The 24080-nt window shown below is 41.3% G+C and overlaps 1 protein-coding gene across 1 annotated transcript; it reads left to right on the top strand.

The window, feature by feature from the left end:
* Nucleotides 1-817: 817 nt before the first annotated feature.
* On the top strand, nt 818-23279 carry LOC311026416 (palmitoyltransferase ZDHHC14-like). Its single transcript, XM_084029972.1, has 10 exons — nt 818-1631; nt 4142-4302; nt 7191-7334; nt 8679-8816; nt 14607-14655; nt 15875-15977; nt 16167-16276; nt 19766-19880; nt 20576-21040; nt 22102-23279. The coding sequence occupies exons 1-9, from the start codon at nt 1324-1326 to the stop codon at nt 21011-21013; spliced, it is 1566 nt and encodes a 521-aa protein (XP_083886098.1). The 5' UTR covers nt 818-1323; the 3' UTR covers nt 21014-21040; nt 22102-23279.
* The last annotated feature ends 801 nt before the right edge of the window (nt 23280-24080 follow it).

The following is a 24080-nucleotide window of genomic DNA, read 5'->3' as shown; positions in this document are numbered from 1 at the left end:
TTTACGGAGGAAAGACACAGAGACACACTCCTGAACCAAAGATCGTCTATTGTAGAATTCTGCTGGCGCTCTGGGGGGAAACGAGGAAGTCTCACTCTCATAAAACAATCCCAGTTTGTAATTAGATAACACATCAGATTATCTATTATCATGTGTTCCGTATGCGCACATTTGATCAAATAACTATAGTAATTTTATTAGAAATATTAAGTAGTATAAACTGAGTTATTAAAGAGAAGTGCAAGTACCTTAAAATTAAGTGCAGTGTTTGTGTACATTCTGTAAATAATCTCACAATAAATACAATATTTATGTTTGGGTACAGATAATCAGTTTTGTATTTGTTTTTTGTAAAGATTTCTTTCATTGGAAAGTAAATTACCCTCAATGTGGAATGTAGTTATGCTCACTATGTTAAGTACATAAATATAAATAAAATAACATAAATAAAATAAAATAAGTAAATTAACAAATACAAACATATATAAAAATAATAGATAAATAAAACAATAAGTAAAATTACAATTATTTTAAATAAATCCAATAAAATGTAATAAGGCAGACAGTTAGACACACGTGTGTTAATATGCACATGAGGATAATTAATTATTTATGTCTGTGTGACTAATTCATGTTTTATTTGAGGGAAGTGAAATAGAGAACTATAGATCCGTTTTTAAGAGAGTATTAACTGATGGTTATTAAGATTTATTATATTTATTAAGTGAAAAAAGGCAAACATCATAAAAATAACTGAGCATTTTGCTATTTTTCTCTCTCTTTCTCTACAGTTTCTTTTTTTAGGGACAACGTGGTTTATCGCGATACTAGAGGATCTTTGCCGGCTGGGACTCCGAGCTCCAGCAGGTCTGCGGAGGATCAGGATGCTCTTCACATCCTCCTCCTCTTCCTCACCGACACAGATCCTCTGAATCTCCAGAGCCGCCGCCGTCTCCCGATTCGGACCTGGTTCACACCCGGTCCCGTCCCGCTCCCCGTCTAGAGCCGGATCCGTTATCCCGGGATATACAGACGCTGCATTATGTGAGGGGGGCGCTGCATGGGCACGAGGCGGGGGTGTTGTGGTGGTGGGTTTGTGGGTTTTTTTGGACCCCGCGCGTGCGTTTGCCTACGAGGTATTACAAAATAAAAGCGGGCGTTTTGGATTAAAATGACGGATTTCCTTTGATTTTACACGAAAACGCAACACGAGGATTCATTTGAACCTTTGGGGAGCCTGGACGCACCAGCAGCACGCGCACAACTCTGATATCATTCAACGTTTCCGTCATTATTTACCTGTCTGCTCACCTGGGAGGACTCATGTCTCAGATCCACCATGCGACTCTGGACCAGCAGCACCAGCAGCACCAGCAGCACCAGCCGGGCCAGTACAACCAGATCTGCACCCGCAGCACCAGCAGCAGCGGCTCGTGCTCGGCCCCCGCCGAGAGAGCAGAGCTGTCCTCCCCCGGCCAGAGGAGCCGGAATCCCCGCAGAAAGTGGCAGCTGTTCCCGGGGAGGAACCGGTTCTACTGCAACGGGAGGATCATGATGGCGAGGCAGACCGGGGTCTTCTACCTGACCCTGGTCCTGATCCTGCTGACCAGCGGCCTCTTCTTCACTTTCGAGTGAGTGCACACATACACACCTATACATTTGACATCAGCTTAATGATTTATTATTATTATATTACATATAAGTATTATATTATTTATTTACTTATTTATTTGTATATTTTTTAAAAGCAACTTTTAAACATATTTTTTATGTCTAACTTTCTTGTCACGTCTGATCTGCTTTATAAATACATTTACTTAATTTCCAGATGTGGACGGAAATGCAGGAAATTCAAACCTTGAAATCCAACTGTACAGTACAGTAGCCTACTTGAGTAAATGTATGCTCATGTTATTATTTCTGGTTTTAAAATAAACTTTAAAGGGGAAATACATATTGAAATCATATGAAAACCTTCAAACCGTGTGACACAAAATATATTTCTTTTGTGGTTGTTTTCTGACTTTTCTCTTTGTTTCTTGTAAAAAGAAATATACTTTAAACAATCTGAGAAGAAACATTGTTATGAGGTGACAAATGAAGTTTGGGAAAGACTAGTTTGAGATTCATAATCCATTTTATTTAGATGAATTTATTCTAAAGCCCTCTCAGGTCATTAAAGTATCTAGATTCCCAGCGATAAAAATAAATACATGTATTTATAGGCTTATAAATATAACAGTAAAGTATCTGTGTTCTTCAGCTATGACAGGAATGTGATTCTAGTTTTTTATCTATCAAACCTCAGGCTGTTTTCTGCTGATTTTCCTCGCTGTGTTTCAGTTCCCTGATCCGTCTCACTGGATTTAGTCACAACAAACACAGCAACACAGGAAGCATGTGTGTGTGTGTGTGTGTGTGTGTGTATGTGTGTATGTGTGTGTGGATATAATGATCAGGTAAAGGTAGTCACTGTCACAGCAACAGAAACGTCGTCTAAATGTACTCGAGTGTCACATCACTGAGACGCCTCAGATCATCTCTGGGTTTGTTCTCTGATGACGAGTCGATCTCGAGACCTCAGACCCGGTCCCTGAAAACCATGCACCGTAGATCCACATACCGAGGATTTCTCATCCTGGCTGATTTGTCAGGGCAGACATTAACAACAGTCACTGTGGACGTCCATCAATACAACCTATAATAAAAGGAAATATAAATACAATTAAAATAAAGTGAATTACTAAATATACATATTGATGAAACGTACACGAATAATAAATACAATTAAAGTGATTTGAGATGAATTCAATAAAAATTTAATAACATGTATATTAATATGCAAATGAGGAAAATTCATTATTTTGTGTCTGTGTGAAAATGTGTATATATATATATATATATATACACACACACACACACACATTTTCACACAGACACAAAATAATGTATATATATATATTATATGTGTGTGTGTGTTTTAAAACAAACAAGATGTATAAAGAACATGTGCAATGCGCGTGAATAATAACCCGATAATCACATTTGAAATCAAAAGGCTGCTGATACACCACGTGGATGTCGGGTGGAAATAAAGTTTTCTTGATGTTTATTTATTCCAAAGAAAGCAAACAAAAGAACTAAAATAATCTCCTCCCCTCCTGTCACCTCTTACTCTGGTGTGCATCTGTCAAATCAATTCAATAATAATGAAGAAATAGTTAAATTATTAATCAATTGATTTGAAAAAGTAAAATAAAAAGCAAAAATAGATCCTGCAGATGCATGCTGGTCCGTTACATGCTTGATTTGTAAACACCTGATGTATGAAAGCCCATATGGGAACATTATTAAAATGAAATGTAAACTTGAAAATTAAAATGTACTTCTATTATAATTTTCGACATATTTGTTATTTCACAAAAGATATAATTGAAAATGCAGTATTTTTTCACAATCTTGTATTTGCATTCTAGACCATTAAAATGAACATGGAAAAGCTGTTTGACATGTATTCCCCTATACAATAAACAATATTCAGATGTTATATTCAGAGCGGACTGACATTATCTGTCAGTCCGCTCATCAAGGCAGGTGTTCAGTTCAGGACGTTACATCCTGCAGTCTCCTAGGGCTTCCATACCTCCATGTTTATTACCTGCCCAGTTCTTAGAAAACAAAAAGAAATGAAAATAGAATGAAAACAGTTGGAGATTCAATTCAAACTCAACTTGCCACATTTCTTAAGGTATTGCGTAATTGCTCTACAAGATTGTCATTATGCAGAGAAACGAAATGACCATCGTAAATATGCAGATGACAACCGGATTTACCTCTCAGAAGTACTTGAACAAGTTAAACTAAAATAAACTATTTAAAACTAAAAGAAAATGTCAGACATCTTACTGAAATCGCAGACTCACAGTTTAGACTTAACATCAAACTGATGGACTCAAAGTAGAAACATTTAAAAACCAGCAAAAATAAAAAAAATAGCAAGTTCAGTAGTTTTAAAGAAATCACTGAAAAGTTCATTTGATCTGCAGAAATGTCCTCAGAGGTGAAACCCTGTGTTGCCCTGGAAACCCCAGTCATCTTCTCTGATTGGCCAACACCCTCACTTCGTTTCGTTCGTCCTCAGCTGTCCCTTCCTGGCGTCCAACCTGACCCCGGCCATCCCGGCGGTCGGCGGCGTCCTCTTCGTCTTCGTGATGGGGATGCTGTTCAGGGCGAGTTTCAGTGACCCCGGCGTGTTGCCCCGAGCAACGCCAGACGAGGCGGCCGACCTGGAGAGGCAGATAGGTAACACGTTTTCATCATCTTTGCTCTTCATAACATCACTTTATTTTCCAACTTCCTCCCGACAAACACGCTGTTTATACTACGTCACCTGGCTTCCTCTTTTACTGCCGTTATAAATACAACGTCCACTAGAGGCAGCGCGGGGGGGGGGGGGGGGGGGGGGGGCAGTACCACCTCAGACCACCTGGTGATGACTCATCACATTTACGGTGGATTAGTTACCATTTGAAGAACTTCAAATAAAGGATCTGGGTTAGGGGCCCCCTGACCCTTTTGGGCCCCTGGGTTTTGTCCCCCATGTTGACGTTGGAGGATGAATCTCCACTCTCAATATTTAAGTAAACATTTTACTACTTTTAGCACAGTTTCAACAAAAACAAAGACAAACACACACAAATTATAACAAAGAGACACACAAACTACAACAAAGAGACACACAAACACAAACTACAACAAAGACAAACACACACAAACTACAACAAAGAGACACACAAACTACAACAAAGACACACAAACTGCAACAAAGAGACACACAAACTACAACAAAGACAAACACACAAACTACTACAAAGAGATCAAAACAATTACAAAGAGACACAAAACAACTATAAAGAGACACTCTAAGTGTAAATCCTCATCCTTATTTTTTTAACACATCACATAATAGAAACATACAGTAAAACTGTTTCCATGTTTCCATGACGTCCCGCTGGTTTGAACCCCTCAAACGTTTGACAACATCAGTCGCTGCCGGGGGTTCGGGCTTCTTTCTCATTCAATCATTGTCATCCAGACTGAAGCGTCTTGTCATCACTTCGCCTCTGTGATCCTGGAAGTCTGTGGAGGTTTTCATTCTCGTCAGAGGTATGGAACTGTTAATCAGGTCCAAACTAATCTGCTTACTTATGATGCTGAGTCATAGCAGGAAGCTGTTTGTGTGTGTGTTGTGTTCCTTCACACCTCGTCTCTTCAGAAACGCTCCGTCAGAAATCCGCCTCCAAATCAGTCCTTTCCACTTTAACTGAACATTCCTGTCGAAGCCCTCTGGTCTATCTTTGGAAACCTCTTCATACTTTGTTTATTTATTTATTTATTTTTCACACTGCATGCAGAATCTGTGGAGTGACTGAGCTGTCAATCAAAGCAGAGTCGGAGCTTTGGAGAACTACCAAATATGGAGAGGAGAAGAAGAAGATCAGCTGTGTGAGAGAGAGGACTCCCCAAATAGTTGTGTTTCTTTTGGTCAGAAATGTGTTCTCTGACGCACAGAACTAAAGAACAGCCTCACTTCCTGTATGACAAACACGACTAAACAACTAACACGACTACACAACTACACAACCAACAAAACTACACAACTCACACAACTACACCACTAACAAAACTAACAAAACTAACACAACTACACAACTAATACAACAAACACAACTAATACAACAAACACAACTAACACAACAAACACAACTAATACAACAAACACAACTAATACAACAAACACCACTAATACAACAAACACAACTAATACAACAAACACAACTAATACAACTAATACAACAAACACAACTAATACAACAAACACAACTAATACAACAAACACAACAAACACAACTAATACAACAAACACAACTAATACAACAAACACAACTAATACAACAAACACAACTAATACAACAAACACCACTAATACAACAAACACAACTAACACAACAAACACAACTAATACAACAAACACAACTAATACAACAAACACAACTAATACAACTAATACAACAAACACAACTAATACAACAAACACAACTAACACAACAAACACAACTAATACAACAAACACAACTAATACAACAAACACAACTAACACAACAAACACAACTAATACAACAAACACAACTAACACAACAAACACAACTAACACAACTACACTCACACAACTAAAGACAGAAGAGGACATGTTCCCAAAGACACGATGAGTTAATACACAAACCAACTGGGAAAAAGCCCCAAAACTTTCAACTGCAGGATGTTACACAAGAGACATGTAGAACCAGGAAGAGACTCAGAGTCGCCCAAAGAGACACACAAACACACACAAACTCCAACACAGAGACACACAAACACACAAACTACAACAAAGAGACACAAACACACAAACTACAACAAAGAGACACAAACACACAAACTACAACAAAGAGACACAAACTACAACAAAGAGACACAAACATACACAAACTACAACAAAGAGACAAACAAACACGCAAACTACAACAAAGAGAGAGACACACACAAACTACAACAAAGAGACAAACAAACACACAAACTACAACAAAGAGACACAAACTATTTCAAAGAGACATAAACTACAACAAAGAGACACAAACTACAACAAAGAGACACAAACATACACAAACTACAACAAAGAGACAAACAAACACGCAAACTACAACAAAGAGACAAACACGCAAACTACAACAAAGAGAGAGACACACACAAACTACAACAAAGAGACAAACAAACACACAAACTACAACAAAGAGACATACACTACAACAAAGTGACACACAAATAGACACATAAACTACAACAAAGAGACACAGAAACACAAACTACAACACAGAGACACACAAACTACAACACAGAGACACACAAAGAGAATGCACAAACACACAAAGACACACAAACTACAACAAAGATACACAAAGAGACACACACACAAAAGTCGTTGTATCCTCCGGCATGTTTCTCTCCTAAAGTGCAGCTGTTGAATAAATATCTGAAGCAGGAAGTAACACTACTTCTGTCCCGGGTTTGTTTGGTTGAGATGTATTGCTTTGAGACAGGATGCATCCTCTCTTTGTTTATTTGTTGTTGTTGTTGTTGGTGTGTGTCTGCAGACTCGGCCGGCTGCTCCAGACCGCCTCCTCGCACCAGAGAGGTTATGATCAACGGCCAGACGGTCAAACTCAAATACTGCTTCACCTGCAAGATCTTCAGACCGCCTCGGGCGTCACACTGCAGCCTGTGTGACAACTGTGTGGGTCAGTCTCCATGTTTACTACCAGGAGTACTGTGTCTGACTACCAAAGTACTTGTACTTTACTTGCTATGCAACTACATCTCAGTGGAAATATTGTACTTTTTACTCAAGAGCTTGAGTTTCTTTTCACATTCTAATAGTAAAGCACCACAGAAGAATTCACATCATTTACTGTACTAAAAGTACTACTACCATGCTGTGAAAATACTATACTCTAAGTAAAAGTACTAACACCACACTGTGAAAATACTACACTGTAAGTAAAAGTACTAATACCACACTGTGAATATACTCCACTACAAGTAAAAGTACTAATACCACACTGTGAAAATACTACCTTGTAAGTAAAAGTACTAATACCACACTGTGAATATACTCCACTACAAGTAAAAGTACTAATACCACACTGTGAATATACTCCACTACAAGTAAAAGTACTAACACCACACTGTGAATGTACTCCACTGTAAGTAAAAGTACTAATTCCACACTGTGAAAATACTCCACTACAAGTACAAGTCCTGCATTTAAAACCTTACTGAATTAAAAGTATATAAATGTAGTTAAAGTACTTAAAGTAAAACTACTCATCCTGCAGGAAAATGGTCCAGTGTTTTACAGTGATCACATCAAGTAAAGTACAATTTTGAGGTACTTTACTTGAGTAGTACAATAAAATGAAACATATGATTGCCAATGATACAATAGACATCAACAACATGAATAAATGTCAGAGGTAACTAAATGTATATACTTTTACTTCTGTGAGGTTTTGAATGCAAGACATTTACTTGTAGGGTAGTATTTTCACAGTGTTTATTAGTATACTGTATACTTCTTTAACAGTGTTTTACTGTTCTATTTTAAGGGTATAAAACATGGTAAAGTGGAGTAAAAAGTACCACATTTTGTCTGAGATGTGGAGAAGTAGAGAGAAATACAACATTAAAAAGTAAATTACCTTCAATTTGTACTTAAGTACTTTACTTGTGTACATGTGATCACTATGGAACATGGACAGGGATCATCTTGCTGCACCACCAATACTTATCATTAAGTACTTTCACTACATTCATATAATTTTACTATAGGAAGGTTTTGAATGGAGGACTTTAACTTGTAGTGGAGTATTTTCCGTGTGATATTATCCAAGCCAATCCAATCCACTTTATTTATATAGCACAATTTAAACAAACACAACGGTTTCCAAAGTGACTATATATTACTACTTTTACTGCAGCAAAGGATCAGAATACTTCCTCCGTGACCCCTTGAGATGAAATGAATGAGATCTGTTTGTTTTTCTAGTATATTTATTTCTAGTGTGTATATTTGTGTTTGTCAGAGCGTTTCGACCACCATTGTCCGTGGGTGGGGAACTGCGTCGGAAGGAGGAACTACCGCTTCTTCTACCTGTTCATCCTCTCGCTCTCCTTCCTCACCATCTTCATCTTCGCCTTCGTCATCACACACGTCATCATCAGTGAGTAACGCCGCCTCCACGTATGTTAGTGATTTCTTAGTACAAGCATATATTTGAGGTACTTGTACTTTACTTTCATTCATTGATCAACTAGATTAACATAAAATAGATTTTGATGGCTGAAGTCATTTTTATGCAAAAGCAATTCATTTTAATGTTTTAATTTATTTGTAATGATAATTCAATTGAAATGTGTTTTTACACAATGCAAGAAAAAAAATTCGACAAATGAAACAGTCGTTTGTCAGAGAGAAAAGTAGCAAATCCTCACAAAATGGAATAAAGCATTTCAATAAAACAACAAATAAAATAGAAAAGATGATAAATAATTAATTAATAATAAAACAGACATGACAGGTTGGAAATAAAACATGTTCTAGCTAAATGCTGATTCTGTGTTAATGATCCGTCGACGTCCCTCAACCCCGCCCCCCTTCTGTGATTGGCTGTTTGTGATGACCAACAACCAGCAGACTGTCTGACATGAACCTGTGTCTTCCTCCTCAACACTCTCTTTATCGCTGCAGAGCTATAAAAAGATCCAGCAGTGATGATTGATTGATTGATTGATTTATTGGTTGATTGATTGATTGGTTGGTTGATTGATTGATTGATTGATTGATTGATTGATTGATTGATTGATTGATTGATTGATTGATTGATTGATCGGCTGATACCGACTCTGCTGCATCAGAGTATTTACAAACAGATGCCTGATTCAGTCATATGATGTCTAATGTCAGCTGACCTGCAGTCAAACACCTCATGTAGCAGCTCTGCTCCCTTTTTGGAAGAAAATCTTGTTTTACAGGAATATCTGGGTTGGAATGTCTCACCAAATACCTCTAAAGAACCACAAAGAGCAGATTGATCTCATATTCATACTTTCTTATTTGAATATTGATATTTGTCTCACATTATTAACGTTAAAATTCCTGTTATTAGTGTCTTTACCATGAAAACAACGATCTGGATACAGGATGTGAAGAGAAATAATCCCGATCATTTAAAACTGGTCTATATTTGATGTTCACTCTATGTTGGACACGGTGGGTTTTGTCTCTCCGTCCTCGTCTTCCTGGAAGGAAGTTAAAGCCGGTGATTGATTTTGTGTCTCTGCTGTGAAGTCGCCGAGTTCTTCCCCGTCACGCCGCATCAATCTAATTGTGCACGTCGACGCTCTGATGTTGTTTTCCAAACGAGCAGGAAGCCACAGCCTCGGGCGGCTGCAGCTTCAGACCAACAGCCAGCAGACTGTCTGACATGAACCCGTGTCTTCCTCCTCAACACTGCACCGCTTGTTGTCTCTTTAAAGCTGCAGAGCTATAAAAAGATCCGGCAGAGTGACTTCAATCACAATCACTCGAGACTGTGTGCTGACGACTCCAGCTCATTACTGCTCTTTACTATTAAGTACACGTTTGAGGTACTTTACTTCTATTTATAATAGTATTTCTATTTATACTTCTACTCCACAACATCCCAGTAAATATTGTACTTTTTACTGCACTGCATTTATCTGACAGCTTATAAATGATGATATCCATCCATCCATCCATTTTCTTCCGCTTATCCGGGACCGGGTCGCAGGGGCAGCTGCCTGAGCAGGGACGCCCAGACTTCCCTCTCCCCGGACACTTCCCCCAGCTCCTCCGGGAGGACCCCAAGGCGTTCCCAGGCCAGCCGGGTCACATAGTCACTCCAGCGTGTCCTGGGTCTTCCTCGGGGTCTCCTCCCGGTGGGGCATGCCTGGAACACCTCCCGAGGGAGTTGTCCAGGGGGCATCCGATACAGATGCCCGAGCCACCTCAACTGGCTCCTCTCGATGTGGAGGAGCAGCGCCTCTACTCCGAGCTCCTCCCGTGTGACGGAGCTCCTCACCCTATCTCTAAGGGAGCGCCCCGCCACCCTGCGGAGGAAGCTCATTTCGGCCGCTTGTATCCGGGATCTTATTCTTTCGGTCATGACCCAAAGTTCATGACCATAGGTGAGGGTAGGAACGTAGATTGACCGGTAAATTGAGAGCTTCGCCTTTCGGCTCAGCTCTCTCTTCACCACGACAGACTGATACAACGACCGCATTACTGCAGCCGCTGCACCGATCCGCCTGTCAATCTCACGTTCCATCCTTCCCTCACTCGTGAACAAGACCCCAAGATACTTAAACTCCTCCACTTGAGGCAGGAACTCCCCCCCAACCTGGAGGGAGCAAGCCACCTTTTTCCGGTCGAGAACCATGGCCTCAGATTTGGAGGTGCTAATCCTCATCCCGGCTGCTTCACACTCGGCTGCAAACCGCCCCAGGGCATGCTGGAGGTCCTGGCTCGAAGGAGCCAACAAGACCACATCGTCCGCAAAAAGCAGGGATGAAATCCAGTGGCTCCCGAACCAGATCCCCTCCAGCCCACGGCTGCGCCTAGAAATCCTGTCCATAAAAATAATGAACAGAACCGGTGACAAAGGGCAGCCCTGCCGGAGTCCAACATGCACCTGGAACAGGTCTGACTTACTGCCGGCAATGCGAACCAAGCTCCTGCTCCGGTCATACAGGGACCGAACAGCCCTTAGCAGAGGGCCCCCGGCCCCGTACTCCCGAAGTACCACCCACAGAATGCCACGAGGGACACGGTCGAATGCCTTCTCCAAGTCCACAAAACACATGTGGACTGGTTGGGCAAACTCCCATGAAACCTCGAGCACCCTGCGGAGGGTATAGAGCTGGTCCAGTGTTCCACGGCCAGGACGAAAACCGCATTGTTCCTCCTGAATCCGAGGTTCGACTATCGGCCGAATTCTCCTCTCCAGTACCCTGGAATAGACTTTCCCGGGGAGGCTGAGAAGTGTGATCCCCCGATAGTTGGAACACACCCTCCGGTCCCCCTTTTTGAATAGAGGGACCACCACCCCGGTCTGCCAGTCCAGAGGCACTGTCCCCGACTGCCACGCGATGTTGCAGAGACGTGTCAGCCACGACAGCCCCACAACATCCAGAGACTTGAGGTACTCAGGGCGGATCTCATCCACCCCCGGTGCCTTGCCACCGGGGAGCTTCTTAACTACCTCGGTGACTTCAGCCCGGGTAATGGGTGGATGAACCTCCGAGTCTCCAGCCTCTGCTTCCTCAATGGAAGACGTGTCAGTGGGATTGAGGAGATCCTCGAAGTATTCCTTCCACCGCCCGACGATATCCCCAGTCGAAGTCAGCAGCTCCCCACCTCCACCGTAAACAGTGTTGGTGGAGGGCTGCTTCCCCTTCCTGAGGCGCCGGATGGTTTGCCAGAATTTCCTCGAGGCCGACCGATAGTCCTCCTCCATGGCCTCCCCGAACTCTTCCCAGACCCGAACCTTTGCTTCAGCGACCGCCCGCGCTGCAGCACGCTTGGCCTGCCGGTACCCGTCAGCTGCCTCGGGAGTCCCCCGAGCCAACCAGGTTCGGTAGGACTCCTTCTTCAGCTTGACAGCATCCCTTACTTCCGGTGTCCACCACCGGGTTCGGGGATTGCCACCACGACAGGCACCGGAGACCTTACGGCCACAGCTTCGAACAGCCGCGTCCACAACGGAAGCAGAGAACAAGTTCCATTCGGACTCAATGTCCCCAGCCTCCCTCGGGATCTGGTCAAAGCTCTCCCGGAGGTGGGAGTTGAAGACCTCCCTGACAGAGGGTTCCACCAGACGTTCCCAGCAGACCCTCACAACACGTTAAGGTCTGCCAAGTCTGTCCAGCTTCCTCCCCTGCCAGCGGATCCAACTCACCACCAGGTGGTGATCAGTTGACAGCTCAGCCCCTCTCTTCACCCGAGTGTCCAAGACATACGGCCGGAGGTCAGATGACACAACCACGAAGTCGATCATTGACCTCCGGCCTAGGGTGTCCTGGTGCCACGTGCACTGATGGACACCCTTATGCTTGAACATGGTGTTCGTTATGGACAAACCGTGACTAGCACAGAAGTCCAATAACAGAACCCCACTCGGGTTCTGATCGGGACAGTGAGAGACCTATCCCCGACCCGAAGGCGCAGGGAAAGACCCTCTCGTTCACTGGGGAAAACTCCAACACATGGCGGCTGAGCTGGGGGGCTATAAGCAAGCCCACACCAGCTCGGCGCCTTTCACCGCGGGCAACTCCAGAGTAGAAGAGAGTCCAACCTCTCTCAAGGAGTTGAGCCCAGACTGTGCGTGGAGGTGAGCCCGACTACCTGTAGCCGGTAGCGCTCTACCTCCCGCACTAGCTCAGGCTCTTTCCCCCCCAGTGAGGTGACATTCCATGTCCCCATGGCTAGAGTCACCGTCCGGGGATTGGGTCGCCGGGGCACCCGCCCAGGACAGCCACCCAAATCACACCGCACCGGCCCCTTCTGAACCCTCCTGCGGGTGGTGGGCCTACAGGAGGGCGGGCCCACGTCGCTCCTTCGGGCTGCGCCCGGCCGGGTCCCGTGGGCACAGACCCGGCCACCAGATGCTCACCTGCGAGCCCCAACCCCGGGCCTGGCTCCAGGGTGGGGCCCCGGTGACGCCAATCCGGGCGACGTAAACTTCCTTTTATGTTTTTTCTTCATAAGGGGTTTCGGAACCGCTCTTAGTCTGACCTGTCACCTAGGACCTGTTTGCCTTGGGAGACCCTACCAGGGGCATTAAGCCCCGGACAACATAGCTCCTAGGATCATTCAGGTGCTCAAACCCCTCCACCACGGTAAGGTGTCGGTTCAAGGAGGGGGAGTATAAATGATGATATATTAATATTTATTAAACTACCCGGCAGAATAAACCGTCATTAAAATGAGCTCCACCTTTTAACATTAAAGTGATGAAAGTTTTAACATTATACTGTGTATTGAGAGTATGTAAGTATGTTTGATGCTAATTATTTTATACTTCTACTGAAGAAAGAGTTTAATTACAAGTTTAAGTCCAAATTTAGTCAAAGTTTAGTCTCAAGTTTAGTAAAATAAATAAACCTTCCCTTGTAGATGGATGGGAATATTTTTTTTTGCAACAGGGTTGAATCTATATGTGTATATTAATCTAAAATTATGTTTTTGTTATTTCCACCACAGTTACAGAGAAGTGCTTGTTGCTCAGTGTGAACTTTTATTGTGAAAAATGTTGTTGCTTATCTGATAGATGCTAACTTTAAATGTGAGACTTGGGAAAGAGTGTTTAGATTTTAGGTTCTCCAGTTATTTTATATTTTAAATTGAGGGAAAACGAGTGGAGGTTGTGAAGTTTAGTCCAGACATTCATTGTTGTTTGAGGATGAACCCTGAGGTCCACATGAGCATTTCTGGTTTTCGTTTTATTCAGTTCCAGATCAGTACAAGTACCAATAACACACTTTAAAAATAGAAAAGTCCTGAAAATGTACTTATGTAAAAGTAAATCAGGAAAAAGTACTTAAAGTATTAATAGTAAAAAAAATACTCAAAGCAATAAACTAAATGTTTTGTCAATCCACTAGTTGATGAATTGACTAATTGTATTATCTGTTCTCGTATATAAGCTGTTGGGGAGTTTAAATGTCGTGGAGTAGAAGTAGAAAGAACCTCAAATAAGTACAGCACTTAAGTAAATGTACTTCCACCATAACAATAAATAATAAGAGAAAATAAAAGATAAAAAGATAATACTACAATTGTTTAGAAATGTAAATAATATGCAAAAGATTACAATGAAACATGCATATCTATATCTATTTGAAATGAAAGAGTTGGGAAATATTCACCGAGGATTTTGTATATTTCTTTCAAAAAATGAATAACCTGAAAACTCATTGTGTCTTCTCTGCAGGATCGAACCGGACGGGTTTCCTGAGCGCAGTCAAAGACAGTCCGGCCAGATATCCTTTTAAAGATGAAAGTAAATTCATGCAGGTTAATAATCCATAACGTCTCTCATATTAACATTCAGTTTGTGCTTCTATGTAGTCCTGTTTGTCTTCCCCCGTAGGTTAACATCATGTGTTTGAGTGTTTCTGATAAATCAATGACTCTGACACTCTGCCAACTGCATGTCAATATGGCCCATAATGCATTGCCAAGGTCACACGTCTGTCACAGCGGCCACATTTACATTCAGCTGCTTCTTCGCTCTTCTGTTCTAGTTTTCTATGTCTTTCTGGTTCCCACATGAATCCAGCACCAGCTATTCATATTAATATTCATGTTTGAATAAGTGAACGTGGCAACAGACAAGTGTTTTTATTTAAATTGTTATTTTGAAGTAACTGTTTATAGATCATGTCTATAGAACAGATGACAGATGAACGTATAGATTGGTTCCTTCACCATGCAGTCCTGTCTGCTGCAGGAACATAAAGGCTCCATTTATGCCACAAAGGAAGTACGTCCACCTTCAACCCAAACAGGAAGAAGATAGCACTTCGGTTTTCTAAAAGGGTTCCAGTGTCAGTTCTCCAGTTACTGATCCAGTAGAGGAGATGGTGGAACAACCAGAGGAACTGTGGAAAACAACATGCATTGTCTCCTGTGCTGCTGATGGAAACCCTCGTTGTCTGTTTTTCCTCTTTAAAATATGTGAACGTGGCAAACAAAGAAAGAAAAACGCCTCCATAGTTTCTGATGTCTAAGAATCCACTCTGGGCTGAACTCTGGTCTAAAGTCAGGACTCAAGTTAGGACTGAGATATGAACTGAAATCTGTCCCTGTATCCTAAACTCAGGACTAAACCCAAGATTACAGTCAAACTCAGGACTAAATGCAGAACTACACTGGACTCAAATCTGCACTAAACTCTGGACTAAACTAAGGACAACATTTTGGGCTCAATCTAGGACTGAAATATGGACTAAGCTCTTGACTTAACTAAGGACTAGACCCAGTATTATAGTCAAACTCAGGACTAAAAACAGGACTAAAGTAGAACTAAAAAGCCTCAATAGTTTCCTATTTCTGCGAGGTAAATGAATAATCTTTAATGCTAAGAACTCAAAAGTGATCACTCTAACAGCAAACATACAATGAGAAATATTTGCAGAGCTTTTTCTTCTGAATGAATGTGACCAGAATCTAAAGTTGGTCCTTGACTCTGTTCTGAACCGTCCTGGAGGTGGTGGTGTGTTTTTTCTCTGTCTGGTCGATTGTGGGTCTGTCTGGATTCCACACCTACCTGATCAGCTCCAACCAGACCACCAATGAGGACGTGAGTATACCAAACAGTGGTCCGAGGACCACCAGGGTCTCCTCAAGGGGTTTCCAGGGGGACTGTGAAGTTCTCTTTTGTATCATTTACTATAAAATGAATAATTTGTCACCATGTTTTGATCTGGTCTTGAGATGTATTGGGTCTGAACCTACATTCTGTCCTGGTCTGCTCCTGGTCCTGAACCAGATTAAAGGGTCCTGGTCCACCAAGCGAGGAAAGGATAACTACAACCCATACAGCTACGGAAACATCCTGACCAACTGCTGTGCTGCTCTGTGTGGACCTCTGCCTCCCAGGTCAGTGACTCACACAGCACTAGACTCAGGAGTCAGGACACAGGAATACACTCTGGACTAGAATCAGGAATACACTCTGGACTAGAATCAGAAATACGCTCTGGACTAGAATCAGAAATACACTCTGGACTAGAATCAGAAATACACTCTGGACTAGAATCAGAAATACACTCTGGACTAGAATCAGGAATAAACTCTGGACTTGAATCAGGAATACACTCTGGACTAGAATCAGGAATAAACTCTTGACTTGAATCAGGAATAAACTCTGGACTAGAATCAGGAACAAACTCTGGACTAGAATCAGGAATAAACTCTGGACTAGAATCAGGAATAAACTCTGGACTAGAATCAGGAATAAAATCTGGACTAGAATCAGGAATAAACTCTGGACTAGAATCAGGAATAAACTCTGGCCTAAATACAAGCATATAGTCAGGAGTGAAATCTGGATGACATAGCACTGCATTAAACCATCTACCTTAAGTAGAAGTACAAAATCATCAAAATATACCATTTAAATTACTTAATATGCAGAATAATACATATGATATTATTCTATAATTATTGATGCATTAATGTGTTCATCACTTTAATGTTGCAGGTAGTTTAGATATATTTATAATACCATACCATCATTTAAGTTAATCATTTTAATAATTCATTATTTTAATAATGCGAAACTGCAAGGTAATTAAAGCTGTCAGATAAATGTAGTACGGTAAAAAGTGCATTTGCAGATCATGGAAATACTCCAGTAAAGTACAATTATCTCCAACATTTTAATTAAGAGACAATGGATGGATGGATTTTAATTAAGTAAATCTAGTTTGTTGCTTTCCATCGCCGTATGCATCATATCTTCCTCCTCCTCCTCCTCCTCTCAGTGGACAGTGTGTTTCTGTGTTTAATGAGGACAGTCTTCAGAGCTTCATGGCAGTAATTACTCTTCTTCCCAGTTCCTCTTTCCTCTCCTCTCAGCTGATCTCCTCATCTGATATCACTCTTTCCTTCGCTGCTGACAAACCCAGCTGAAAAATGCATCATAAAAACAATCAAAGTCAGAGTTATGGATTGCTGCAATTTCTGCAATTCATCCTCTGTATCTGCCTGCTGCTGTCTGCTGAATCACTTCGTATGTTTCCATTCATGAATCACCATCAGAGATCTGATCCATCTGTGTTGATCCTGAAACACATGTCACTGTTTTCACAAAGCAGGTCATTCAACACTGAGGTTTGGTTTTGGGTAATATTTTCATGAAATGTTTTTCATAATATACACTGCATGTCAACAGCATGAGAGCAGCTGAACCTTCGCTGTTCAGTCTTCTGTAACAGTGTGATTTGATGTGACACCATCCTCGCTCACAGAAACCAGCGTCATGAACTTAGCCTTGATCTTAATGGCAGAAGTAGTATCGCTGATGGTTAAATCAGGTTGGATTCCAGCCACCATGCATCTTTTCATTTAGCCACAGTTATAGCAGATGTTTAACAGCGTGATCTTTAAGGCACTATTGGCTGCACACAACAAGAGTACACCGTTGCTATGTTCACACAGGACCACGACACACAGTCCAACACACTGGAGAGTCTCCTTCAAAACACGTTTTCAAATGTAAACTCAGGAAGAAGTCTGGATTTAATCAGGATTTCACTTACATTCTGGACTAAACCCTGGAACAAAATCTGGACTAAACGCAGATGTAGAGCGAGTTGTCCTCCAATCAGAAGATTGCCGGTTTGAATCCCGGCTCCTCCAGTCTGCATGCTGAACTGTCATTGGGCAAGATACTGAACCCCCAATTGCACCCGATGCTGCACCATTGGTGTGTGAATGTGTGTAAATGAGTTAGATCCTGATGTGTCCTCTGCCATCAGTGTATGAATGTGTGTGAACGGGTAAAAGTGACTGAATGTAGTGTGAAGTTCCTTGAGTAGCTAGTTAGCTAGAATAGCGCTTTATAAATGCAGGTCCATTTAAACCCGGGAGTAAAATCTGGGTTCAACTCAGGAATATGCTGGGAATTAATTCAGGACTTAAATCAAGACTGAATTTAGGACTAAAATCAGGACTCAATGTAGGACTGAATCTGGACTAAGATCTGGAATAATATCTGCAGTAAACCCTGGACTAAAATCTGGATTTGACTGAGGGTGAAAATCAGGAATACATTTCGGACTAAATTCTGGACTAAGTAAGGATAATAAAGTAAAAAAACAAAAATTGTATTTCATCCACTGGATCCAATTTAGCCTTTAGCTCAGCATGAAACCTCCAACAGTAGTTTTTTCGTGAAGTCACCGTCGCTGTGATACGCTGCCTTTAAAATTCATGCACAAAAACAAGTGTAAATCTTTTTTATGTTAAAAACTATCCACATCAAACACGTACAGTCCAAATTACTTTTAAAAAGTCTTATTTAAAGAATATTTTCAAATGTTTTACCCTGAAATCTTCATGTACATTTTCTGTCTATGTAACGGTAGTTACTTTTGTACTTAAACAAGCTTTACTGGTGATTTTTCAACTACATTCTTTGGTACAATTATGAGGTCCTTGTACGTTACTTGAGTGTTTAAATATTATCATACTTTATCATTTTGTATTCTTCTCAGAGGTAAACATTGTACTTTTTACTGAAATATTTAATGAATTCATTAATTCAATTTTAAAAATTGTATTAAATCACCAGCACTATTTTTTTTATAACATTAGCTCCATTACAGCCAGCTAAAAATAATAAGTACATCCTACATGTCACTGCTTCATACTCATAATATAATCGTATAATATATAAAAATATAACAACGATGGGGAGAGTGGGTCTAATTACTTTTATACTTATGTTCATTTTCTTGATAATATATCTACTTTTACTAACTTTTAGATGTTCCAGAGTATCTTTCAATTGCAGTATTCCTACTTTTACGAGACTAGAAGTAATCTGAATACTTCTTCCACCTCTGGAGAGATGAAGGTGGAGATGTTTGTTTTTCAGGACTGAACATATGGATTCTGATTAATTACACCGCCATCACCAGCTGGTGTGTGTGTGTGTGTGTGTGTGTGTGTGTGTGTGTGTGTGTGTGTGTGTGTGTGTGTGTGTGTGTGTGTGTGTGTGTGAGGACGACAGGTGGTAAAATCCATCTGCACACATGAAAAGGTGTTTTAGTTTAATTAGCCGAAGGGTTTAAATGAACCGTGTACACGAAGTGATCGGTGAGTCTCGCTGTCAATCAAAATGATCAGTGGTAGAGGAAGTATTCAGATACTTTACTGCAGTAAAAGTACTAATGTTGAACAGTAGCCATGTGTTTCTCTGTCTTACTTTGGTCAGTTTTACTTTGGTCAGTCTACTATACATCACGTCTTCTTCCATTGATTTAATTATGCACTTTACTCGTATGTGACATTTTTAATCAGTAGAGTTTGTCAATAAAGTTTGAGTATGAATTCCATTGAATAACTCTGTCTGGTTCCCAGTTTGATTGACAGGAGAGGTCTGATCCAGTCCGACACACCACAGACCGTGTCACAAGCCAACCAGTCTAACGGGACCAGCAGCAGCTACGCCTCCACCCAGCACCGCAGTCACATGGTAGGAGGATGATGTTCATTATGATAGAACATACTGACACATCGTGTATTATGTACATGTACATGTAATGTACATTACATGGACTAGAGTATAGAGTGGTGAAGTCCCGCCCCTTCCGCTAGACTCCCATGGGACCTCTGAGATCGTAAAATATGGATGGGTCTCAATGCAGATAATATTTGCTGGTCCCAGTCGTTATATGCCCCAAATAAGAAATATGATGTTTGAGGATTTAAATGATAATTTTTCACATCAAGAGTTTGACCGTTGTTCAGTTTAAGGCTGTAGAGAAAACACAATGAGAAAGACTACACGTTGCGTATGTGACATCACGTCATCACCCTTTCTCACAGCGATTCAGTGCCGATCAAACGAAGATGCCGGTGTGTTTTGTTCCTGAATGTTCCATCAGGTACGGCTGTTCATGCTTTCGGTTTCTGTAGAAATTCATATTGAGGTCCCATGTACCGGACATAGAAGGGCGGGACTTTGGCACTCTATAGGGACACTCCACTGTGCACATAAAGGTTCCTTGGTTCGAACCAAACCGCCGCGGAAAGGTTTGTGACACATCGTCACATCGCTATAGCAACCGTCCCTGTGAGGATGCTGGGTCGCCGAGCCTCTAGAACCCAACATGACTTCTCTTTCTGCTGTGAAACAGTTCTGTGACATTTCTTTGAACGTGTCCTCAGTGTGATCAGGATCAGTGCATCCAGAGCACCAAGCTGGTCCTCCAGGTTGCAGCCACCCCTCTGCTCCACAGCGACCCCGTGGTTCTGGCCCCTCTGCCAGCCAAGACCACCACACTGGGGGGCCCCTGCGCCTACCTGGCCCCCTCTCAGCCCTCCTTGCCATCCTGCGGGGGAGATGTCCTGACCCTGAGGGACGCCGCCGCTGACTCCCACTGCCACCACCACCTCCACCATCACCACCATCACCACCACCACCACTTCGTCAGCCCGGAGGAGACGCCCTGCACCACGCCGCAGGGCGCACTACCGTGCCCCGCCCACCTGCACCTGCACCCCCACGCACCTGCCCCCCCGCCGGCCGCCCTGTACGACCCCGCCAGTCAGGACGCTCTGCATGAGGACTCCGTCAGAGGGCTGGTGAAGCTCAGCTCCGTCTGAACCGTTAACGGAACACGTTTGTCCCACGTAAGCTCCGTTCTTCACACTCTTCTTCAAGTTTATAGTGAGTTTCCATCCCTGTTTTCATGAGCATTTCCAATAATATCAATATTTGTTTCATGTCTGAGGTTTAAAGCACAATCAGACTTCATGATCAAATGACCGACATGAAGCATGTGACCTAAACGCCACTTCATTCATGCATTCTTTGAAATTTGGTTAAAATTTGGATGGAATCTTAACTGAATCCATCGGTTTGTTTTTTTTTAACTACCAATCAAATATGTCGTGGAGAAAAAGAGGACAATGTTGCCGTCTGAAACGTAGACGAGGAAAAGTAGAAAGTCTCAACAAAAGAAGAAGCAAAACCTCCAAACGTCGAATTACATTTGACAGCGTTTTCTCTCTTCATGACAAACATTACGTTTTATAAAACCCTCTGGAGTCCAGCTTCATTTCAATTCATATTTACCGACTTTCTCTGCATTCATTATTCTTTTTCTTGATCAAGTCTGACAAAAGCTGCCAGATCCCAGAATAGAAAAAAAAGAACACAACGCCAATAAAAAGAGATAAATCTTAAATTATCATCTCCCAAAATATTATCAAAGAAAAGCTTGAGGTTATGAGAAACACAGTTTCACTATTTATACACTCAAATTCAGCAGGAAATACCCTGATAGAGTCTATTTACATGCTCAACTTTATCCAAACTGGTCTGCATTTAAATGGGAAAATATGAATAATTCAAAGTTTATGTGTATTTGTATGGTCTCTCCAGACATAAATGACATCTCATATTTTCACGTCATGATATATTATTAATGTTGTGTTACTATAAATAAAACAGAACTCCACAGGGTTTCATACAAACAGAACAAATGCTGCGTTCACAGATAATACATAGAGAAAGAAACCGTGTCAAAGTAAAGTGCTGAGTGAGGTTTTGTTTATTTCTCTTTGAAGGCTGGTTGAGCAAAAACTATGATTTTTAAATGTTCATGATGGCCTTTTTCACCATTTCTCTTTGACGGTTATCTGCTGGAGAGAAGCCATGTTTAGTCCTCTGTTTGTTTTGGCCTCCACAGGATCCGTCCTCCTCTCTGACTCACGCTCCTCTGTGCTTCTCATGGAGATGGATTCTACTTCCTGCTAAAAAACAACATTTCATCCAGAATAAGCTACGCCGGTGCCAAACGGACCTCCGCCTTCAGCCGGGCCGGGACCAAAGTCAGAACGACTGACCTTTTTGTTTTTCTACAGATCAAGCGGTGGATTGTGACGTTTTTCAGTGTTTGTGTGGAATAAAGAGAATTAACTGGTGAAGAGCTAAGTGACCTGACGTGAATATTCAGGTTTTCATATAAAAAAAACAACAAGAAGCAGGACTGAGTTTCCCAAAAGGCGTCTGTGGACACAATTTGATCAGTTTGTGTGGAACAAAGCACCAACACTGCCAGATGTTCAGCTGGAGTTCATCTCTGTAAAGCTCCATCCACACCAGGAGCCACAACAAGTCATCTATGGAATCACTCGCAAAGTGTTGTAAACATGCAAAGTGTTTGTATCAAGTTCAGCTTTGGTGAACTTTAACCCGTGAATTTGCAGCGCAGCTGTGTGTCGCCATCCAGTTGAATTGAACTCCTCTGTCAGAGTAGAAACCGCTGCACATCTTTAAAAAAGCCTAGAAGGTATTAAGAAGTCTTACATTTAACCCTGTGGCAGCTGTCAGCCGTGTGAATCACAAACAATAAATGCCTTATTTTCTATTTTATTTATCTAAAATCTGTGTATCCACCAAACAGTGATGCATGAAGCTCCGATAAACTGAAATGAATTGCTGACCTGCACTGAGTTTGGTCTTTTTCTTGACAGGTGATTAATGCTCACCTGAGCGCTGCTGTATGGAAGCCCATTTCTGCCAGTAAAAGAGAAACATTTTTGAAAAAAAAAAGATAATTTGAGTCATTATAATGACAAACATTCTCAAAATAGTAAGTATTTCAAAATGATAACCATTTTAAAATGATGACATTGTCTCATGACATGGTTAGGGAGCACCACTGAGCCCAGAGTCCGGTTTCTTTGACCCGTGTGAGCCTCCGGACCGAGCTGAACCCAGAACACTTCCTCAGAGGTGTGCTTCGGCCCGGCCGTTCCACTCATTATCACTCAGTGCTCAATAAAAGAATTACTTTGACATCATTTTAATCACTTTATTGCAATTCAATCACAACAAAAATTCTGGCTTTGGACTCATATCGCTGAAGTATTATATATATTATATATTATATATATTGTTATTGGCCCGGGCAATGCAAAATAAACACAAATGATTCATCGTTTTTAGTGTGAACTTACCTTCAGTATCAGAAAATAATGATTTCATATCACAAAATAATGTTTTTTATAATACGATTCAATTCAACTTTATTTATAATGTCATGTCGTGACAAAAGTTATTTTATCATAAAATAATGAGTTAGAATCTCAAAATTACGAATCAGTATGTTGAAATAATGACTCAATATGAAAGTAATTTAATTAAAAACATTTGCCATGTTGCATTGCTATATCATTATTTTGGGGATGTTAAGAAATGGGCTTCCATACTACCTTCTAGGAATTGTAGGTGTCAAACAGCGTATGTTGACTGGACACACTAAGATTCTGTGAATCACTTTTCGTGTTATCTCTTCACTCTGGTGATGATGTATCTTAGTAACAAACATTGACATACAATCAATGTGAGACACTTGAACCTATTGACTGGTCCAGTCTGTGTGCCGCTTTGCATTCAGTTTAATCGTAATTGTGATTTTGTGCCAAGAATTTCTCCTCCACCTCCAGCTGTCCATTAACAACTGTGGATTTCAATAAAATGTACTTTAAAGAAGGAACAGTCTTAATGTTTGTATTTTACAGTATTATTATTCTCTTTCTTTAAATGTTAAATGTTGTTTGTCCCTTATTGTTTGTCACTTATAAAAGTTTTTTTTTTAAATATTAGTCAAAACATGTGATATTACATGTGATAATGTGTTTTATTGTTACAGGGACGCTAAAA

Source organism: Eutrigla gurnardus (assembly GCF_963514095.1).
Source record: "Eutrigla gurnardus genome assembly, chromosome: 16".
Lineage (NCBI taxonomy): Eukaryota > Metazoa > Chordata > Actinopteri > Perciformes > Triglidae > Eutrigla > Eutrigla gurnardus.
The sequence above is the reverse complement of the archived record's forward strand: the minus strand, read 5'-3'. Positions and strand labels throughout refer to the sequence as shown.